This window comes from Cyprinus carpio, chromosome B20 (genome assembly GCF_018340385.1).
Source record: "Cyprinus carpio isolate SPL01 chromosome B20, ASM1834038v1, whole genome shotgun sequence".
NCBI lineage: Eukaryota > Metazoa > Chordata > Actinopteri > Cypriniformes > Cyprinidae > Cyprinus > Cyprinus carpio.
This window is the reverse complement of record NC_056616.1, coordinates 13,054,564-13,078,129: the sequence shown is the minus strand read 5'-3', so window position 1 is coordinate 13,078,129 and position 23,566 is coordinate 13,054,564. Positions and strand designations below refer to the sequence as shown.

General features: G+C 38.6%; 1 protein-coding gene across 1 annotated transcript in view; it reads left to right on the top strand.

The window, feature by feature from the left end:
* The window catches only part of LOC109105302 (nesprin-2-like), an 81,838-nt gene that overhangs the window by 22,484 nt on the left and 35,788 nt on the right, over positions 1-23,566 (top strand). The window contains 34 exon segments of the mRNA XM_042747483.1: positions 140-221; positions 614-720; positions 960-1,098; positions 1,169-1,320; positions 1,673-1,826; positions 2,210-2,817; positions 3,622-3,777; positions 3,854-4,004; positions 4,200-4,358; positions 4,452-4,619; positions 4,916-5,017; positions 5,230-5,424; positions 5,617-6,051; positions 6,476-6,610; positions 6,962-7,216; positions 8,646-10,355; positions 11,399-11,590; positions 11,998-12,153; positions 13,131-13,372; positions 14,059-16,090; positions 16,243-16,577; positions 16,939-17,083; positions 17,280-17,480; positions 17,597-17,856; positions 17,940-18,090; positions 18,178-18,321; positions 18,513-18,653; positions 19,319-19,501; positions 19,590-19,727; positions 19,806-19,991; positions 21,306-21,428; positions 21,510-21,692; positions 22,769-22,858; positions 22,988-23,077. Of these exon segments, the coding sequence (XP_042603417.1) occupies positions 140-221; positions 614-720; positions 960-1,098; positions 1,169-1,320; positions 1,673-1,826; positions 2,210-2,817; positions 3,622-3,777; positions 3,854-4,004; positions 4,200-4,358; positions 4,452-4,619; positions 4,916-5,017; positions 5,230-5,424; positions 5,617-6,051; positions 6,476-6,610; positions 6,962-7,216; positions 8,646-10,355; positions 11,399-11,590; positions 11,998-12,153; positions 13,131-13,372; positions 14,059-16,090; positions 16,243-16,577; positions 16,939-17,083; positions 17,280-17,480; positions 17,597-17,856; positions 17,940-18,090; positions 18,178-18,321; positions 18,513-18,653; positions 19,319-19,501; positions 19,590-19,727; positions 19,806-19,991; positions 21,306-21,428; positions 21,510-21,692; positions 22,769-22,858; positions 22,988-23,077 (9,700 nt within the window).

Below are 23,566 nucleotides of genomic sequence, written 5' to 3'. Positions count from 1 at the left end.
GCGTACAGTACGTACCTCATGGTCACAGTATATACACAAACAGTGTTAGGTTTAGTATATAGTGATTATAGTTAGCTTTACCTAATGTCTGTGGTTCTGTATGTCATAACTTAGTAAACATGTGCTCGTGTGTTCACAGCAGGGGGGGAGCAGTCAAGGATTGTGTCCTGCTGAGAAAGACTGTACTGGTGGATGACCTGAGAGACCGCGTCCACTCACAGGTACACGTGATCATGTGCTGCGTTTTTTCTCTTTTTGATCAGTGCAGTAAATTTTTTTTATCAGTATTTTTTCAGTATTCTTTCTCAGTCTCTCGCACCAGCATGACTTTACACTGGCGGGTACTTTACTTGAGCATCTGTGAGCTCTATACCTGCCCAGTGTTAACATGGCACATTTTCTTGTCATGGTCAAGTTTGCTTGTAGCCAAACATGGAGATAAACCTTATAAGAACTTCTCAGCTCTGATTGGATGTTGCTGACCTTCTTAAGCACGTGGACAGCTCAGAGGAGTTAATCTGCTGAGATTGGCTAGGGCTGCTGAAGAGTGTATTCGCTTGTTCTGGGGTCGTTTGACCCCTTGTAATGACGCTATGGTTGTGCTCTCTCATAGGCTGTTGTCCAGACCAACATCGTGGAGATAAAACAGATACCAGAGAGGACCGTCATCCATCCCTGTTCAGCACAGGAAAGGGTTACAGCACAGGAAACTCAGAGCAGGTAAACATTTTAGAAACAATTTAGCTTCAAGAAATAGATATATTTCCATGTTCTGTCAATACTATATAAGGATGTAACTGGCTTTTCTATATGCAATTTATATGCCGTTACCTTTTAAAATGCTCATAATGATTACTTTATGAAATAAATATATACATTTCAATTTTATTCATTATTTATTTAATAGTTAAACTCTAAAAATTCATCTTTATAAGCATTTTATGTGCACATTTTTTCAGCTACAGTGCTGCACAGTCAGTCCTCCAGCGGCAACTGCTTAACAACAGTCAGCAGCTGGAATCAGAGTTTCCCATCAGCCCCGGCAACAATGCCAATATCTCTGCTGACTCACTGAGGACCCAACTCCAGAACATACTGGTTAGTCTCCTTCACCACTTTCCTGCTTTTTGGGTGTGTTTTGTATACAAATAGCTATGTGCTCATTTAGGCTCTTAAGGACCAGACGGAGGCTCTGTGGCGTGAGTTTGAGCTTCAGTGTTCCCAGAGCTCTCAGCACATGGAAGATGGCTGTAACATGGAGCAGGAGAGAGCTCAGCTCATTCAACAATGGAGGGAACAACAGATGTGCATTCAGGCCAGGTGAGACACATGTACATGTAGGCAATCCAGAATGGGACAAACTCTGTGCATAAGGAAAAATGTTTTAATATAAACATTTGTCATTCATTTCTGTAAAGTATCTATGAAAAAGTTAAGAGTAAATAAAAAAGAAAAGAACTATTTTGTTAAACTCAATTGTAATCAGTTCTCAGGCCTCCCATGTGGAGCTCTATTTTTGTGGTCTTGTCATTCGAAAGCAAGTTCTAATCTGTCACTTATAAAGGTTCCATGACCATGTTGCAAGGGAGCCGGCTAGGTTTTGGAGCAGAGCTACTGTTAGCCATAAGTGTTTAAGTGGCACATTTATAATGTTATTTTATATATTGCTCAGGGTGAAGTCCCTTGAAACTGCGGTAGAGCTGCTGGAGTCAGCGGATATACAGATTGGACTGATTTCTGATCAGATCAAACAGATCAGTCAGAAACCTCTAAATATCAGAAACTTTGCCATTTCTGATCCCAAAAATCTACATGAAGAACTAAAGGTACATTATCCTCCAAATTCATCTTCATGCTTGCAGACACTTGTAGATCTAAATCTTTTTCCCACCTCACAATCACTATTCAGACAACTGACACAAAATGTTTTTTTTTCTTTTAAATTATCCAGCTTGTGCATATTTTAGTGCATAGTTAGTTGTGTATTTTAGAACCTTTCACATGTCCTGATTTTCTCTTGACGTTTTGTAGAGCATCTGTTCACAGGTGAAAAAGGTCTAAAATGCTGGGCTTTCCTTAGGAAAAAATGACATTTGATAACTTTACCTTTAAGAAATATTTGCTTCCTCATTAAAAGCATACATTCAAATATTTGCATAATGTACCTTCCTTTTGCATGTTCAAACTGTCCTCTTTGTTCTTTGTTCAGCGTTTGGATAAAAGTATCGAGAAAGAGCTGTTTCTGCTTAATAAGAGTGGTGGTCCAGTTAGTGACGCTGCTGATCTGAGTCACATTGAGCTCCAAGCTCATCTTCCCCTTCAGCAAACTCTCCATGACCGCACAAAATGCTTGGATCAGCAAAGACAATGTCTGAGAAAGAGTGAATCGGCCCTGATGGGCCTCGTGAACCTCTTATCACATCTCCAGCAGGTGAATGCCGACCTCAACGCAGCTCACAGCACATCAAATCGCAGTTTAGTCTCCATCCGGCAAAGCCTTCAGCAGGCCAGGGAAGAATCGGTTCAGCTAGACCGAATGCTGGATGATGCTGGCATGAGAATAACTCTGGATGACAAACCAGGCAGCTGTCATGAGATGGTGTCAGCTCTGGCACTGCGTGCCGAAGAGGTCGAGGCCAAACTGGCTGTAGGGCTGAAGCAAACTGACAGAGGAGGGAAAGGAAGAGCGGAGGGAGAACAGAGGGACAGAGTGTTCAGTAGGAAGAGGATGGGCCTGCAGGTCGCCCTGAGGGAGGTGCTGGCAGCACTTGAAAAACATGGCCTGAAGGAGCCCACACTTCCTGCACTACAGCACAGGTCAGCAGACTTTAAAACAGGACTGCTTATGGTTGTTTTTTTTTCTTCTTTTTTCTTTTCTTTTCTTTGTTTTGTATACAATATTTTGAAAGCTAACTTAACTTAAACCCAAAGTGTTAAAGTATTATTTATTAAAATAACAGTTGCAATAAAAAATATATATTTAATAAATCAGGTTTTCTCCTCTTGTTATGCATACAATATATTAAATGTGCTTCAGAAATCATTTAATTTTATATTGTGTATAGCAGTTTTCTTTAATTAACATTATTAGTACGTTTTTATTTAATTTAATCATAATTTAATTTAGTTTGCAAGTTATATTAATTAAAATAACAATTATAATATACAATAAATTAACGCAATAACAAATTAGGGCTGCTTTTTCTGTTTTGCTTACAATATTTCTAAAGCATTTTTAATTTAACTCAATTTAATTGACACAAAAAAACAAGTTGATAGTTATGTCAATTAAAATAGCAGTTGTTTTATTTATATATGTATATATGTATGTGTATTTATGTGTGTGTATATATATATATATATATATATATATATATATATATATATATATATATATATATATATATGTATATATATGTATTTATAAATGTTGTGATTGATGCATGAGTGCTTTCTCACAGTAGCACCTATTTTTGATCCATTTCAAGTCAAGTCAAGTCAAAAAAATGTAGTTAAAAAAATGTGGAATGACTTCTGAGAATTTTATACCTCTAATTTGATTACAGTTAAGGAGACGATATGCCTCTGTCTCAGTCTCACCAGTGTCTCTCTCTTTCTCAGGTTACGCTTCCTGACAGACATGGAGAGCAAACTGTTTGCACTACGCTCAGAGATTCAGGATCTGAGAAAAACTTGTGAACAGACAAGCACCTCAGAGACAGCCATCAGCGAGCTGCAGACGCAATGGGAAAACGCACACAGAACAGTCACAGAGAGGTGATGAGAAATGCACATGATTATAGGAAAGCACTTGGTGAAATGCCATTTCACATTTTTCATGCTTCTGTTTCAGTCGTGAACAGTGTGTCTCTCTGAGCGAACTACTGAAGAAGTTCCAGAGCTGCCGAAATCGCTTGGGCAGCACTTTGCAGAAAGCAGAGCAGACTATTGGTGACCAGGCCTCCTATATTGGCAAAGACAACCTGCAGCTCCTGATCAGTAAGGTACAGAAATACTGAAAAATCCTGTGTGCAGTGCTTCCATTCTTGGTGGACTGCAGGTGGCAGTATTAACCTCATTGTTTTAGATTATTTTTAGTGTTAACTACATGTATACAACATATTCATTAGATAAAACTGGGGATAGAATGAGTATAAATAACTACATGACTATTATTTATATTTTGTGTATGTGTGCAGGTGACCAGTATAAAGACAGATCTCGGTGGTCTTGGGGACGGGGTGGAGGAGTTCAGAGCTGTGTGTCGACAGCTGCAGTCTCTGATGAGAAGGATCCCAGACTGTGCTGAAGCTCCATTTGAGAGTGAGGCTGACACCCTCATGGACCGCTGGCTTGATGTATGTTCCCTCAGTAATGCCGTAGTGTGATTGAAATACTCTCACTCTATTTTTCTAATAATGTTCAGTGTTTGCATTAACCTGCTATTTCAGGTCACCGAGAAAGCAGACTGTCATCTGGACAACCTTCAAGCTGGCTTCTCTCTTTGGGAAAAACTCCAACTGCTGGCTGGAGAGGTGGAGGGCTGGAGCGCCCAAAAGCTGATGACACTTGCTGAGTCACACCCCTTTCAGACAGAGCAGGATGTGTCTGCCATGCAGGTAAAACCTTGTTTTGGTATAACTTTTGGATAATAATATTGTGGATGTTAACTGAACATTTATGGAAAGAAATATGATATTGTTAGTGATATTTACACTACCGTTCAAAGATTTTTCTTTTAAATAAAGGATGCATTAAATTGATCAAAAGAAAATAAGGAATAAAATATTTATATTTATAATAAATGCTGTTCTTTGAACTTTGTCTTAATCAAGGAATCCAGAAAAAAAATCTGTATTATGGGTTCCACAAAAAACTGCAGTTTTTAATAAGAATTGTTTCTTGAACAAATCAGGATGAACTCAGGATACAAGAGGAGAACATTGAATATGTCCATCGCAGATCTTCAGAGATCCAGGAGCTGCTGCAGAGTCGCGAGCTCCCACCAGAGCTACAGGTGATTACACACACCAGCAACTTTTCACAATGCTAATTTTTTTTTAATTAATGCTAGACAATGTGTAATGACATTTGTATGCAGAAATGATGTGATATACAGTGGTAAACCTATATATAGTTATAGGTAAAGCTCATGTATTAGTATTAACCAGGCTAGCACATTGACCACTCTTTAAATTTCAGCAAATTCACTATTGTTTGTTTTTAAAGGTGATTGAGAGCCAGCTGAGGAAGAAGATGGCAGAGGTGAAGGAGCTCTTTTCTGAGACCAGTGATGTTTTTAGTCAGCTGGAAGCTGCCAAGGGGACGGTGGCATCTGATATTGCAGATCACCTGTCCTCCATTCAGACTATTACAAATGCACTGACCACATCTGAGAGCCCTCTGGTCCTCAAAACAATCCAGGTGAATGTTTATGCTTTAAGACTAAGCTGAGAACAGATTCAAATGCAATGCAGCAGTGTAGTGAAGTTCAGTTTTGGCACGTTTTGATCTGCTGTACTTGTTTTTTTTTTTTATCTATTTAAACCTTCAATCAGTTCACCTAAATATTTTTTTGATGAGCTAACCCTTTAATGCAACCATTCTGGCTGGCAGGGCTTATCGGAGCAGTTGCAAGCGGAAGCAGAGCAGGCAGATGCATTACTGCAGCAGATAAGTCTTCTGGCCAGCATTGCAGGTCTAGAAAACCTGCAGACGCTGGCTGAAGATGGAGCTCACCTTCGAGAACGCATCTGCATGGCCAGAGAGCTGGTCATAGAGAAGAGAGAGCAAGCAATTAACCCCAATAGACCTGAAAATCAAATGGTCCAAGACCCTAAGCACATCAAGCCCTTGATTGAAAAAACAGAAGATGCTGCGCCAGAGATACAGTCTGAAACTAATGGTAAAACAGAGGAACAGTCAAAGACACAAGATGAGCTGAAGGACTTCAAAGAGCAGGCCTGCAGCTGGGCCAGTGAACTGCATCTGAAGGTTTCTGAGGATGTGAACAGATGGGTAACACCTGAGGAGAAACTCACAGCAGTGCAGGTAATATTCTTGCCATGGGTCTGTTATTAGTTCTTAAAGGGTGTGCATCTTTAAAATGCCTTAACTGAAATGCGAAAATTTTTAGCTTTGAGAACTAAAATCAGTTTGTTTCCTTGGTAACTACTTAAGTTCTAAGAATTACGAACTGTCTATTAACAGCAATTTAAATTCTATTTCAGCTCGTCATATAGTAAGAGAAGCATCTGATGCACTAATTGAAATTTGTTTTTGAACAGATCATTTCTGCTTGCACTGCCTATTATCATATAATATTTTTATTACAGAAAATAATATATTAAGTGTTTGATTTGCAATTATAGCTGAACATTTTGTGGCTGCAATGTATCTCCATAAAAGGTTCTCAGACTTTATCTGCTGGAGTCAGTACATGTTTATATGTAATTGTGTTAATGTTTCTGTTCAGGATGTGTGTGTTGATCTTGGTCAGAGTATGACTGAGGAGCTGAAGTGTGCAATGTTAATACAACAGAGCCACGAGGGTCTGGACTCTCTACAGGGTCGGATAGAGGGCAGCTCTAATGACTCGAATGCATTAAAGGTAAAAGATGCAGCCAAAAACCAGTCACTCACAATCATACATGCTCAAATGTAAAATACTGTACCACTAACTTACACTTTTGCTTTGTTTTAGAAATGTATTCGTTACTAACTCCTCAGCAGGGTTATAGTTTCATCGTTTTCATATTAGTCATTTTCAAAAGTGTTGAATATTTATCAATTTGATTTAAATTCGGTGAAGTTTTAGTTCACTTGAGAAGCTAATTTTTTTAAATTCAAAGCCTTCTTTAATCTGCAGTGGGGATGATAGTCTTGATTAGCCTTTTCCAGTGACTGAAAAAACTTTCTGCCTCATGTAATGAGACTAACTGCTTTGGTGGATTCTCTGTAGACTGTAGAGGAAGTGGAAGGAAACCATCTAGAGGTTGAGAAACTGTCTGAGGTCCTGCAGACAAGCTGTACTCCAGAGGGTCAGACCTCTATCTCTCAAGAATCTCAAACATTGTTTGGAAAGACGCCAGCCCTGAGGAAGATCTTGGAAGATGAGAGGACTCCGGAAGGCAACTCTGATCCAGATCAATGTTCCATTCAGTGCATCGAGCCTCAGCAGCCTGGAGCGTCCACAGAGGAGCTCCAGTCAGTTCAGGTTAGTGTGGTGTGTCTTACACAGGAAGTGTTTGAAAAAATGGTGGTTTTGGTACATTTATAGAGTACAATTAAGCAATATCAGTTGCCCTTGTATTGTACCAAACCTGTATGACTTTCTTTCTTCTGTAGAACACAAAAGAGGATTTTTTTTTTTTTTGTCCATGCAATGTAAGTGGGGTCCAAAACAACACTAGATCCCACTGACTTCTATTGAATGTACAAAAAAACGACTGAGCAATTTTTCAAAACATCTTGTTTTCTGCAGTAAAAAGTATGTCCATACAGGTTTAGAATGAGTTGAGGGTGAGTAAACAATGACAGAATTTGTGTTTGGAGAGGAATCTCTTGTCTGCAATTATTCTTTGACAGACATACACTTCTTTATTCTTTCTGGGTCTGGTTTTGGTGTCGGTAGGAGAAACGTCATTGAGTGTACCACGATGGCATGAGCACAAATCACTCTATCCTAGCTAAAACCTGCTAAATGGAGTACCCAGTCTGTTCTTCGTCTAGGGCCATTAATGTAGGACGGCACCTCATTGCTTTTAAGTGCTTGTTTTTTACCTGTTCTCTAAAAAATTGCTGGATGCTGGATGATTTGCTTTGTGCCACATCACTTTAAGCAGGTGCATTATTCTGCTCTGCATGATGGCTTCTCAGAAGAGTTTATTTAGAGAGTTGGAAAGTGTGGTACAGTGGGTTGTGCACATGCTGACAACATAAAAGGCCTTTGTGAATCACTTGGGTGCAGGATTAATAATAATAATAACAATAATAATAATGCATTTTATTTTTATCACACTTTTCTGAAACTCAAAGTGCTACACAGTGTAAAATAATAACAATAAAGTACGACAAAATAACAAAGTGCACTCAGACGGCTTTGAAAAGACTTTGATTTATAAGGCTTCTGAAGAAAACACAAACCAGAAAGCGGAGAATAAGAGACAACTAAGTTACAAATATAAGCAGGGGCTGTCCCATGAATAGTTTTAAATGTTAGAATCAAAATTTTAAATTCAATACGTGCATGTATGGGAAGTTATATGTGCAAGTTATAAAGTATCTGGGAAATTTGCTGATAAGCAGTTGTGTAAGTCAGTACCTGAGAGTCTGAATTCTGAATATATTGCAATTTCTTGATAGACTTATCAGAGAGACCAAAATAAAGTAATATTCAAGCCTTGATATAATAAAGGCATGGATAAGCCTTTCTGCATCAGGCAATGATAGAGAAGATTGAGATCTGGCTATTTCTTAGGTGGAAAAATGCAGGTTTTTTTAGTCCATTTATGAGTTAGTTTTATAAGTTTTATAGTAAATATAGTTTTATTTAAAAAAAAAAATCTATGTCCAGGAGCTGAATAAACATATTGCTGAATGATGTTTATCAATTTTGGGTCATAAGTTACGTTTTTGTTTTCCAGGTTGCCGCTGACAGTGAAGTGGATGACATGGATCGTATGAATGTAAAATTCTTGCCCACAAATGAAGTTAGTGAAACAGAAGATCAATCACCTTGCTCAGAACAACAAGCAACCGAAGATCTTGGGAACCTTCCATCAGGCCACGACTCAAATAAGCAGCTGCTCATGTCTGGATCTAAAGAGATAGACGGAACTGGATCTGTATTAGGAGAAGGTGACAGCAAATCCACTCATGGCTCATCCTGTGAATCATTAAAGCCTGTCTTTACCATAGTGCTGGACTCTGATCTTACCAAACCCAATCAGAACCCACTAACACAAGCCATCCCAGCTTCTTCAGCTAAATGGGATGCTGTTTCAGTTTTTCATGATAGGACCGCAGAGACATCAGCGGATGGCTTGAAACACTTGGAAGTCAAACCAAATGTTGATTTAGCTATGGATGAAGAACATGATGCAATAAGCTCTTCCGATGAACCTATACATTTATGTGCTGATCTTTCAAAATCAGAAGTGCAGTTTAAAGAAAACAGCCACACTGATAATATTGAACCCACTCGTTCTGATCTAGACCTTGATTTCAGGCCTAAACCAGAGAAGGACTCGTCTACTCAAGCATTTGACCCAGTGCTTTCATACCCAGAGAAGCATCAAGGAAGCTCTGGAACTGCGAAGAAAGTATTTACCATCATCCTAGATGTTGATACTCCTGTATTATCATCAGCCAGGTATCAATCGCTGCAAGAGACACAGTGTACAGGTCCTGAAGACTCAACCACAGATGAATTCTCCCATTCAGATGTAAAAAATCATCAGAGGATCTCCTCTGGTACTGAGAAACCTGAAGGCCAAATGGCTGAGCTAGATTTATCAGAAGAGTCCAATGTGATATCAAGAAGCTCTGAAATACAGCCAGGACAGAAGGCAGCTATGCTTATCCAACCCCAAACCCCTGAGATCATGGAGATTGACGTTCAAATAGATGAAAAAGAGAAGCAACATGAAGTCACTGATGCAGAAACATCAAGCCAAATGGATGTCCACACTGGAGAAGGCAACGAGTCAGGGTCTGTAGTTCACCAACAGGATGTCCCAGTGTTGGAGAGTGATGATGAGGATGACAAAAACACCATTGAAGAGGCTTCAAATGAAGCAAAACCCCTTCAAAAGCCTCCAAAAGTTGCTAAAGGTAGGAACAAGAACAGAAAACCAGCTGGTGTAGAAAAAGCAAGCAATGTCAGTAATAAAAAGCTGAGCAAATGTAAATCTAAACATAAGAGCACAACTGACTCAGAAAGCCTTCAAACTTCTGAGGTCAGGTTGCCGGACACCACAGATACTTCACTGACTGTGTCTTCAGACTTTAGTGAGCCAATCATTGCAAAACCATTGAGCACACAAGACAAACTAACAGTGGACACTGTGCAGAAAGAGACCTTGAATCAAACTGAGACAGAGGATGGACATTTTGAAAATGTTAGCATCTCTCTTGCCGGAGATGGCCATATTAGTACCATAGCTAGTGTGGTTTTAGCAACAGTGGAGTCTGTGCAGTCAACACATAAAGAGGACTCAGAATTAACGCCAACAGATTCTGTTGTGACAGCTGACTGTAGAACACAAATTCCTACCGCAGTCCAATCAGAGTCACAACTCAGCCATGCTGAAGCTCGGAGGACAGAGGATTCAGATGGCAGTTTCCCTTTGCAGGTAAGATTAAAATGGTTGTTTTCTAATAGAAATACAAAAAGAAATACAGGCAATCTATTGCACAATTCTCATTTGACAGCACTCTCAGACACCATAGTGGTCATGTTCCATACCTGAATTTTTCAAGCATTTTTAATGCACATTTTGTCATTAAAAAAATCTTTTTTTTTTTTATCTTATTTAACAATTATAATTCAGGAGGACATTATTTGTAATAGCTTGCTGTGCCTTTGCTACAAGAACAAAATTATTTCTTTTCATGCTCATGATGCCTTTCATTTTACATTTTGCACCATTCACAGTTCATTCAAAGAAGGCTTTTTTTAAAGAATATCAGTGAATGAAAATCATCGAAATGATTTTAAAAGTTGTAGAATTTGCGCTGAGACAATTAAAGTAATTTTCTTCTTTTGAAATATTTAAGATGCCTACGGTTTCCAAAAATGATCTGAAAGAACTTTCATCATATGAATGTGTCCTCATTATTCCAAGCTGTGCGAAAGACTGGCATTGACCATTTTTATGTGCACTCAAAGCAGTTAGTTTAACAATTGTGAATGTTGTTTCCTTGCACTCTTTGCCAGTGCACCAAAATATTATTTAACAAATGCATGATTTGATTTGATTATTTTCCATAGGCATCATTCACGCATCATTCCATGTGTTGGCATTCTAATAGATATCTCCCTCTAGCCTTTATCATGGTTATAGTGTGGCACTTATCCATTTGCTTTGATAACCGGTTATTCAGTATTGTTTCTGTGATCAAGTACTTCATTAGTCTTCGTTATACTACATTTTGTTAGCATTACTTCCTGTAGTACCACCTCCTGAGTTTGTTTTAGGCCTGAAGGCACACCACGCCTTTTAGAGGGAAGACTCAATTCCCAACTGGGCAGCATTCCTTGTTCTTCTGAAACCGTGACTTAACGAGTAAACAGCAGAGCTGTTTCTCTTTTAAACGAGCTCTGAAAGCAGGTGCAAGCAATGTCGTGGTGAAATTTTTCATTGAAATCTAAACTGACACTTTTGCTTTATTGTAGTATGAAGAAATGCACAGAGTCAATTCACATCCATCCGCCGGCAACAAAACACCCCAAAGCAGAGGATCAGTACCAGACGGTGAGGATAAAACGAGGCATGTGGAGCAGCCTACTGGAACACATGTGTGGGCCGTTTTACTGAACACCATCACTAATGTTCAGCCGCTACTGATGACCAGTCACGGTTCTGAGGTATGCTCCTGCATGTAAACACATTATGATTTTATTCTGAATTGTTCCAGGAACATCTAGAAGAACTCAAGCAGCTTCTGTGAACTAAACATTTGGGCTTTTCACAGAAAAAAAGGCTTCAGAAAGCTCAAACCAAGATTAACCTTTTCTCTCAAATATAACTGTTATCTGTTAATCAACTCATTTTTAGTTAGTTTTTGACTTGAAGAGCATGTATTCCCTCAAGTCTTCTGGGAGGAAATTGCACAGGAAGGAGGAATTTCCTGTGATATGTGCTACTTTTAACTGTACCATTTTATTCCTGTCGGTTTTACTTTGTTTTTTTCACTGTAGTTTTTCTTTTTTTTTTTAGACAATTATTAAAAAACAATTTTTATACAAATTTTAATACTTTTATTTTTTTGCAGGAATCTAGACCAAGGCAAGATTCCGTGTTTCAGAATGCATCGCTTTTAGAATCTGAGACCAGTCTGGCATGGACTGCCCTGTGGGTGTTCAGATGTCGGTACCGACCGGCCCAACTCCGCATTGAACATATGACTCAACAGCTGGAAGAAGCTGAGGTACAGTACTTTACCTCATTGCACTTTCTCCAAAACCTCCAGCTGTGAACAGCTGCTGACAGTAAAAGATGCAATACTAGTCATAAAGATCTAATCTACCGTTTTCAATAACAAGCCCTCACTAGCTTCAGGAGATGTCTGATTACAAAACATATGACTTCAGTTCAATTCAATTCAAGTTGATCTGTATAGTGCTTTCCATGATACAAATCATTGCAAAGTAGCTTTATAGAAAATTTAAGTTTCTATTTTAAAGTTTCTACATTATATTTAGTAGTAGCTTGTCAGTGGTGACTATGTCAAGTTGATGTCCAAATGGCAGAAATGTACAGTAAAATTCATGCAATTTATGACGTAATCAAACAGACGGTGAACACTATTAAATGCAATGATTATATGTTGCGATTCTAGTAAAATTTGGTGGGTTTTTTTTATGTTGTTTGAGGGTTGGCATCATCTGAGGTCCTCTGAGGGGTTGGCATCATCTCTTCTCAGATCTTCGTAAGAGTTGGATCCAGACTGAAGCTTCTGTAATTCCTAGTGACCTCTGGATGCCAACCCTGTGTTAGGAACAGAAAAGCAAATAGAGACACAATTAGTGTAGCTGCTGTTCCAATCAAGCAAAAATTACTTAAAATAAAGCAGAACTTATTCAGATTTCCAGGTCAAATGTAATCAGATTTGTAACTGATGATGTCAACTCCTTTATTTAAAAGGTGAGATGTTCTAGCTTCCATTGGAGCTCAAGATGATCCTTAGATAAGTCATGCTGGTGAAACATTATTAGATTTTACATAAACTTCTGGAGTTCATGCAACTTGAGTGCTCCTTTAGCAGGGGACAAACAAATACTTAAACTTTCTGAAATGTATATACAGTACATTCATGTATATCATGCACCCGAGTGAAACTTTCTAACTATAACCATTTACAATGACAGTAAATGTTATGACGTGATCTCTATCTGTGTGTCGTAGATCTGCCAGCAGTGTGTTATGGAGCAGGTGGCTAGACTGCCTCAAAGTGAATCTAGTGCAGCATGCTCTTCAAAGCCCGAGCAAACCATAGAGGGCAGATGGAAAACAGTACTGATGGATACCTCAACTATGATGGAGTACAAAAAGACACAGCTCCAGCAGGTCACACAGTACCACCAGCAAAAACGGGCTCTCGCGGATACTCTACACGACCTGGAGGCTGAGCTCAGCACACTGACACAGTGAGCATCCTTGACATTTTATGTGTGTGTGTGTGTGTTCCGGTATACTCTGCAAAGACCACAAAATAGTTTTATTCACCCTTTAACATTGATTCGAGTGGATGAAAGAGGATCAAAGTATTAGGTTTTTTATCATGGGAATATCCAAAATCTTTGTCGTTTTTTTTTTAAATGTTTTTTTTTCTGCTGAAAGTTTTGTTTTAGGGGTAGGGTAAGGGTATAGAAAATACAGTTTATACAATATAAAATCATTACACCTATGGAATGTCCCATTAAACATGGAAACTCTGTGTGTGTAAATTCATCATTAACATAGATGAGATGATTCTAAAATGTATTTACCTTTACCTTTAAATGTATTTACCTTTATCTGTGCCTTAGTGTTGAAACTGTACTTGAAAATAAATAAAAAATAAATTAATTTGTAATAGAATTAATATTCTGAAACAGTAACATGGAAGAAAGCTTACTTTAAAAACATTAAATAGTCACAGACAGACAGATAGATAGATCTTCTTTTAAATGTAATATTCTTGTTAAATAGTTAATGAAGTAAACTGCTGGAAACAGTCATAATAAAGAATGAGGGGGTGTGTCCATTACTTGTACTGTACCTGTACTGGAAGTCTAGATATAATACAATGTTGAAAAGTAATCATATTCTCACATTTTTGAGGACTGCATTGAAGCAGCACCTTTCAAGTAGAGAAGCTGAATGCATTCCTGAAGAACATGCAGAAGAAGAGAGGCATACTAGAGGAGCTCCTAAAGACATGCTCTCAGATTTCAGCCCATCTGGGTGAGACAGAGGGACCTGTGGCCTGCATTGAACCTTTTAGGACTTTACAGGAGAGATGGCAAACTGTGGAGCGGGTTGCTTACAGCAGTCTGTGGGGTGCTAACATCTGCACAGCAGAAGTAGCTGCACTCCTGCAAGAAGCCAGAGAGCTGCACCATGAACTGGAGCTTCTGGAGAAGTCAGTTTCTCTTCCGCATCCCTCTCAAGGACAGATGGACTGCCAAAGTGCGCTACAAGAGACTGTGAGAACTGCAGACCTGGCAGTGTTAACTGAGCGCTACTTGTACCTTCTTGAGGTTTCTCAGGCTCTTTCCTCAAGTCCGCTGGGAAAAAAAGAGCTCAGAGATGTGGAGGACGCAATGCAAGGCTTGAATTCTCAGCTTGCTCTGACTCAGGAGAAGATCAGCTCTCAGACTTCAAAGGGCAATGGTTGCTCACCGATCATGAGGATTATCAGGGACTACGTTACATGGGCTAAACAAACAGAAAGCAAAGTCAGTAGGAGAAGGAGGTTGTCTCTGTTTCCTGAAGAAGCAAGTCACCAGGTCAATCACATGAAGAAACTGCAGTCTGAAACATCTCTTAAGAGGTTTCAGTTGGCCTCTGTTTTGAAAGAGTTAAGAGAAGAAGTTACAGGACTCAATAAGGAGGATTCCATGTCACCCACCCTCAATTCCCTAGAAGATCTGTACGTTAAGCTTACAGAGAAGACCGAATGTGCTGTTGCAGAAATGAACAGAATGTTTCATATTAGAGAAAGACTGTGGAAACAGATCACTGACAGCAGCTCTTGGTTGACCTCAGTATTAGAAAAAGAGTCTGGTAAAACAGTGGCTTCTGAACCTAAAACTACCATCCCAGAATTGAGGGTTCAGATTCAGGTATGCACAGAAGCTTTGAGGGATGCTGAGAGACAAGCAAAAAATCTGGAGACTCTGTTAGATGAAATGAAAGAAGTGAATCACGGTCTGAGTGTACCTGAAAGCTTTCAGCTTATCAGTAGGCTAACAGCCTTACAAGAAGAGGTCTCTAGGGTTGTGAACCGTAAGTGCGCCTTGCACTGGGTGCTTGAAGAACTCCTTCATGCTCAGGAATCCTCTGCTGAGGAACAGAACATCACTCTGAAGAGCTTGAGACAGATGAGTGCTGATGTCACGCGGCAGAAGTATCCCGTAACAAGGGACTCGCTCTTGCCTCTTGAACCTGTTAAGCACATGCTGATGGAGCTCCTCTGCAAAGTGCCAGAAATTCCCCACTGCCCAGATCCTCGGAGGAAAGAGATGCTCAATGCTGTACTAGACCTACAGAGGAGAATACATCTGCTGGAGTTGCAAGCCAAAGAGCATGAAGAGTACCTCATTTTAAGGCAGCGCATGGAGAACTCCATAGAGGCGGTGAAGAAGAGCTTGTCGCAGATTGTAGACTCAAGTGTAGGAGTTGACGTAAGGCTCGGCTTTTGTCAGACTGTCCTGGTGGAGCTGCCTTTGGTGAGGATGACATGTCAAGAAGCCGCTGACCACCTTGAGGCCATTTCGAAAGATCTCTATCCATCCCAGCTGACAACAGAAAGGCACAAAATCCGTTTGGTCATTGAGCAGCTAGCCTCTTGGGAGCTCACAGTAAAAAATGAGGCTAAAACTCTTGAGTGCTCTCTGGCAGAGCGACTCGGCAGTCCTACAGACCTCAGTCCACTCACTGAGCTCTTTAACAGTGTCAGTCAGCAGCTGAAGGAGACCATCTGCTTGGAGCCAGATAATAAGACCATTGATACACAGCTACGAAAGCACTGGATGCTAATCCAGACCACTGAGTCTATTCTACGAATGTTAGCGCACTACTGGAAAGAAGTAGATGTTGAAAGCTACCAGATGACCATTGATCTCGGCCAGAAAACTCTTAAAGATTGTGATATGCATATGGTAAGCTCCATGTGTCCATGTATGTTAAAATGACTAATACCACTAGAATGCTACTTTTTGTAACCATTGTAGTTTACCCATCTCTAGTTTTTAGAAAGCTATGAATGTTGTTTATCCAATTTTTTTTTAAGAATTTGTGTTTCGTTGTCCAGGACAAGCTGCTCCAAGCTCGGGAGGCACTGAAGCATTACCACTGGGCTGTTCAGGGTGCAGAGAGCTTCCTTCAGCAGATTGGATCCAATCTCATGATCCCCTCTGATGGCTTCAAAGGATACAAAGAGGAGCATCGCTATGTTCAACAGATTTTCAGCACTCTGGTTGAGGGTTTCCAGGCCCGCTTGTCTGAAGTTGGTGCTTCTGTTCCCCAGCAGACATGCCTTTCCATCCCTCTAACCGAGCAGCTTCATATCAAGGTTTTGAGTCACCTTCTAGTACAAGATGCCAAATTAGAAGCTCAGGCACAGCTCAGACTTGAGGCCTTACAGAGGTTAGTTATACTCTATAAAGCATGTTATGGATTGTTTTTTTTCTACAAAAACTTAACATCCTTGACCTATGATTCATATGATTGTTGTTGACATTTTTGTATCAAATTGGAAAATCATTTTACAATTGTAAATAATGAGGACTTTACATTTTTGGGTTATTGGGAAAAATGCTTCTACCGATAACCAAGCATTTTCTCAGAAAGCTCTTTAAATGTCTGCCATATATGGTAGAGTACTTGGAAATATTTTCCTCTGAAACAATTAGTCTGAATGGAATACATCTATTTGGTTAAATGAAATGTACTAGAGGCACTTTTATTTAGCTGCCATTAACGGTTCAATCTTTCTGCTCCAATTTAGGTCCATGAAAGATCAAATTGTGCACATGAGTCACCACGAAGAACTGAGTCAACTTCTCAAAAATGTTGATTCTCAAATCTCAACATTTTTAAGTCAAAAACCAGCTGATTCTGAAGCCTGCCAAGATCAACTGCTGAAAGTAAAGGTTTGTGGTCATTTAGCATTAACAGGTTAAATGCATAGCAATAATGCCTATGGAGATCTTAAGAAGATTTGGGAAAGCAGTGAAAACTTGCTTTTACTTCCCTTTTGCCTTCTGAAAATCAGTTTTTTATGGTTCCTTGTGCCACTTTTCATCTCATAACAATGCAAGTATGCACTAGAATTGTCTTCATCTGCAGGTGCTCCAGACAGAGCTGAAGAACCTCTCTAAAAAGCTGAAGGAACTGAGCGAAAGCTGCCCAGGTCTTCGCTGCAAAGCACCCATGGATCTGATGCTGGGACAACTGTGGAGGTCTTGGGCAGTGCTGCAGTGCAGAGTGGAATCTCTCAAAGCCAGCATGTCTCATAAAGAAGCAGAGTGGAGAGACTTGGTGATACGTGTATGTAAAATATATATATATATTTTCCAGCTTGTTTCAATTTTAATTTTCTCGTAAAATGATTATGTAAACTGTGTGTTAACTCATTTCTTTTCATGTTTGGGTTTGCTGTGCAGCTGAATAAATCAAAGGAAGGTCTTGACAGACTGCAGAATGATCTCCCAGACTCGTCTACGGTGATGGGATCCCTGGTGGATCTTCAGGGTGTTCTGAGCCTCACTGAGCGCCTTCAAGATGGGATTGAGCAGGAGCATCACACTTTGGCATCTCTACAACACCATGTGGCACGATTGCTTGGGGTCTCAAATTTGCAGCAGCTGAAAGTGTGTCCTCAAATCTGTCAGGACTTGCAGTCTCTACAGGGTCACTGCAGAAGGTTTGACTTGTACACACATGCACAAAAACACACAAGTTGAGAAAATGTTCAGAATCTACATTTACAGACATTTTCATGCTTAGTCTCAGAGATCAGAGCAATAATATCCGCCGGGAGGTGCTTTTTGAGAACCAGGAGTTGGGTCGTGTGCAGGATGAGCTGGGTGTCGTTCAGCAGAATGTTCTCTCTCTTTTGACGGCTTTACAGTCGGAGTCAGCTGCTCAACATTTACAGGTTGGTGCCTGTGTTTGACAGGCAGGCTGTCTGTTTCTGCAGTCCTTGGTGTTGATATTGTGTTCACTGTGTTGTATTGCATTGTAGGAAGTCAAAGTGGAGTTGGTTTCACAGAAGGCTCGACTGCAGGATGTCATGGACAGAGTGCAGAAGAAATGGAGCTGTGTGCCTACAGAGATTCAAATCTTACACAATGAGCTCAACGTCTCCATGCAGGAGGCCCAAGACAAAGTATTCACTTTATTTAATTTTGTAATAAATACTTTATAATAAATGCCTTGAACATGTAAAAGAACATTTGTTTTTAGTGTATTTTTAGAAAATATGTATTAAATATGACACCTATAGTTTCAGTGTATTTGTGTTGTGTGTTAGTTTCAATTAAAGCTAATACAATTGTATCTTTTTTTTTTTTTCTTCAGTTGGTCATGGTCATGGAGAGAAGTGGTCCTCTCTGCAAAATGGGTGAGCTGGTTGGAGAGGTGAGGGTGGGCTTGAATTGTGTGCAGGCCCTGCTGAAGCAAACAAGTCCTAATTTTTCTGAGGCTGAACATACACAAAAGGTACTTCTTTCTGGCTTGCCTTCATGTGAACATTATTGAAAATATCTTTCTATCAGTTGCTTAGTTTTTCTTTTCTCTCTATTTACTTAGTTTTGCATACTACTTAAACATTCTTTTAATGTATTCTTACTCTATAATTGTAAAAATATAAGTATAAAACAAACAGATTATGGTGCCATTTTCATTGTAAACAACGTTTAATATAAATGGCAAAACTAATTAATATATAAAGTGAAACTGAAACTACCGGTGTGTGAGAAATGTGCTGTACAAAAACAAAAAAAAATCTTTTCAGATTTTAAAAGTCTTGTAGTATATTCCAGCCTCAAACCTGGGTTCACATACTTCTCTCCTTCAACACGAATCCAAATGTGTGCGGTTTGCATGTTTTTCATACTTGACGCTAATTGCATTATATAAGAGAGAGAGAGAATATATGAACACTTGGTAAAATGTCTAAAATTCTTTACATTTTTAAAATGTACAAAATATAATTAAGAAATAAAAAAAATAAAAAAAGAATAAAAGTGAAATATTAAGGCTTCATGACATACTGACATGACATACAACTGTTCTTCCAGCTCTCATATTTTTAGTTTGTGTCCAGTAAAATTTGATGTCAGAAGTAACTCAGGTCTGGTGTGCGTCTGTGCCTGTGTGTGCAGCGCATATGGGATGAGCTGGACCAGTGGCACACTCGGATAGCTGAGCTGGAGGCTGAGGTGCAGGATATGGCTGAGCAGAAGCCTGAGAGAGCACACATTCTCATGGACCAGCTCATGGAGCCTCTGCAGCTCTACCAGACCACAGCCAAACAGGCCGAGCAAAGGACCGCCCTCGTCAGCAGGGTCAGATGATTTCACAACATAAGCCAACACATAATGCCACTGATAGCAGACTTTGACTGATTACATCTTTGTGTCTTGGTCCCTTCAGGTCCCTGCCTGTCTGCAGGACTATGAGGGTTTACTCAATAGCGCCAACTGCTGGTTGAGAGAGGCTCAGTCCTGGCTGGTCGCACCCAGAACCTACACCACTGCCAAATGCATCAACTCTCATGCCAACTCCCTTGAGGTCAGGTCAAAACCTCAATTTATAGACATTTTGCCTTTAAGCAGTAACTTGTTAACAGCTCTTTTGATGTGTCTGTAGATGATGCTGGATGAAGCGGAGGGATACAGGGCAGATCTGGAGGCCTTCCTGCCTGCTCTGCAGGAGATCACTCCAGTGTGTGACACCACCCCTCAACAACATCTTCTCCAGCTGTGTGTACAAAACATCTCACTCATGCAGCAAAGCGTTCTGGACCCGCTCTCCCACCTTCAGCACCTAGCAGCTGTAAGAAATATCATTACATTCAAAAATGTTTAAGAAATTGTTTTTACGTTTCTGTTCACTATTGTCTATGGATTTGCAGTGTCAAAGCTTGTCCCAATACCAAGTTTTTAGTTGAATCAGTTCCAGTTGAATTTCATGATTCCTGATACCATACCAGTTTCTGTTGAACAGTGGTTTTATGGAAAATGTATTTACATAAATATTAAGACATTAAATTAAAACAGTAGTGCAAAGCCTTCAAGTAGTTCTCAGTAAGGAAAACATTTTTGTGAACGTAATTAATTACACTAATTAATAAATATGAATTAAGTAAATGATGTCTGACTTTTTCAGATAAGTTTTAGTAAAACCATATGTTCAAAAAGACTTAAAAAATCAAGTTTTTGAAAAAAAAAAATCTGGTATTTCAACAAATTGTTATATATTAATTTTAAGATAAAATTAAGTTATTTTTTTTTTTATTATATATATATTTATTTTGTTTTTTTATTTAAAAACAATGTTTATACAAAGTTAATACAATATATATATAATTTTTTTCTGCTTATGTTTACATAATATGTGCAATACTAGTCAAAAGTTGGAGGTCGGTAAGATTTTTTTTATATTTTTGAAAAAAAAAAAATCTCTTAAACTCACTAAGGCTGCATTTATTTGATAAAAAATATTGTAAAAAGTGTTATTGTGAAATTTAATTTTATTACATTATTATATATTATTTTTGTGAAATAATAAAATATTTAAATGTAAAAATCTAATTTATTCTTGTGATGTTAAGCTGAATTTTTAGCAGTCATTACTCCAGTCTTCAGTGTCACATGATCCTTCAGAAATCATTGTCATTTCTAATTGGCTGATTTCATGATCAAGACAAATTTATTATCAGTGTTGAAAACAGTTATTTTACTTAATAATTTTAGGTTTCTTTTATGATGAGTTCAGAAAAATTGGTATCTTTCTAAAACATTTTTTTTTTAACAAATGTTTTTAATTTTCACTTTTGATCAATTTAATGCATCCTTGCTAAAAAAAAAGTATGAAGTATGAAAAAAAAAGTGTTGCTGCAACTTTGATTTGTAACTGACTTTGTTTGCATTAATACATCACAAAAATTGACAATTTGGGATACCAGAAAAACTGGTGTCATAACGCAGAAAAAGTATTGGACCTTTTGTCATCCCTAACAGTGTAAACTTAGTTTGTAGGGTTTTATGCGATTCCATTACTGGAGTTGCTTATTAGTTTATGATACTGGGATGAAATATCTTATTTTGCTTATATTTTAATTGGAATTCACTTATAACTTGTGTTTAGGAGATGGATGCCATTGAAAAAGAGGTAAAGGCAATGGAGGAAAATATAAATAAGATCAGAACAATCCTTTCAGCCACTGACACAGAGAACATTTCTCCTGAGGAACATCTGGAGCACATACAGGTACTGTACATCATGTCTCACTAATCCTCTGTTTGTACTGTAAACATTTACAGTCCCTCTCTCTCTTATCCTCTGTAACAGGTCATTCTGGATAATGTCCAGTCCATGAAGAGGACCATTGATGAGATTGAGAGCTGCAGGCCCGGCCTAGGGCTTCCTGCTGGGGCAGAGCAGACTCTCACAGCTTTCCATCGGGCTCAAGAGCTCCTGCAGCCCATCCAGGAGCTACAGCAGCTCAGTGTGGAGCAAAACACAGCGTTGAGGGTCTGTCGCTTTAATAGTGTGTTAGTGTTTACCAAAGAGTCAGTGGTTTGTTTCATGTTTACTGAGCTGGAGTGCGTTTTTACTTATTTAGTTCATGAAAAGCAGATTTCAGTAGTTGTTTTTCACACAGCATTAAAATGTTAAACTTTTACAACTTAAATATTTGCAAAGGAAGATGAAGTATGTATTTTTTAAAGGTGCAGAGAGTAATTTTTGTTCATGTTGAGATGGCAAATTCACCTACAGGAGTGTGTTCACTGATAGTGATTGCTACATATAAAATACATAGGACTTCCATAACAGCTTACCTTTCTATTCCTGAGGTGTGAATGGCTTTTTTAAAAGTTGAGTTATTTCTTGTAGTCTTTATATTAATATGAGACCATAAGAACTTCATAAACAATAATTATACAATTTTTAAAATTACATTTTTTAAATTAAATATGTTATGTCACATTGCATGGCAATCCTTGAAATGGCAATATTAGATGATTGATAACTTTTACGTGAATTATAGTTGTCATGATAAAAGACAGCTATCAAATTTCAGTGCAGGCATCTCCTTAATAAACAAACAAATCAAGCTTTGAAACAATTTTGATTAATATAATTTCTTCAACGGTTCTAACACATCCATTTACAACCTTTCCAGCATCAATATTTCAAATTACTTTTGGTCTAGTTAGAAAATATTAGTTCATTTCATGAAAGTGCAGTAAATTTGTAGTGTTTTTTTAATGACCGTGACCAGTGTGTGACCTCTCCTCTTTGCTTTCATATCTGTGGGAATGAGAGGAGGAGAAAATCCCTGCATTTAAAGCCAACTCACAAAAGGGATGTGTGGGAACCTTGAATTTTTTGATTGCTCTTAAAAAATAAAGCACTTTAAAACTTTAATATGGTGCGGCAGTAAATCATTACAGGCACAGCTTTATTGGCAAAGGCAGTAGTATCTAGTTAAGACACTCTTTTGGCTTTTCTCATGATCTCTATCATGTGACCTTGTAACAGTGACTTTGGTTTGCCCAAGTTTTACAACTTGATGAAACTAAGTATTTTGCTGATTTTCATTTCAGGCCTCTGTTGGACAACCAGCTGAAATGATTCTCCCTTCAGACCAAACCACAGAATTCACGATGCCACATCTTTACACTGGAGATGAGAGGGTAAGTCCATCAACTCATCATCATGTCTACTCTAACTCAGAAGACATCTAAGATGAGGATGAGCTCATTAGTTCTGTCACTATAAAAACCTACAGTAAAGAATAATATGTCATTGCATAACCCTGGTGGCAGGTCTCTATGGAAGGTCGTTACACTGAGGAGGATGATGAAGACAATCAGTCTTCGTCCTCAGGAACTCTCACGTGCAGTGTTCCAGAGGTAAAACCTCAAAACCTTCAATTTATTTCCCAGGCTTTGCCAAACCCTGAAGAGGGAACATTTCTGAGCTCTTGTCTGAACTTTGGACCTCTTTGCAGTGTTTAATTTTTTATTTATATACATTTAAGAAAGGTAGATATTAATACAATTCTAATAATATGCATAAATAAATATATATGATATTATTTATATGCATATTTATTTATATTTCCTTTCTTTCTTTCTTTTTAGATAATGGCAATGTCTTTTTTTCTCTGTAATTTCACAGGAGTTGGTGGTGGATGCTTTTGCTAGTCTTGGAATTTTTGTTGTTTATGTTTAGAATTCAGTCAGCTTTGCAAACAAATGCTTTTCTTTTCTGAGCACGAAGGCAGCACTCTTTGCAGAATGCCGAATATAACTCCATTTCTTCTTTCAGTAACAGCTTCTTTCTTCATTCGTCTTTAGGGAGTCTATTCTTCTAATACACTGGACCATCATCTCTAATCA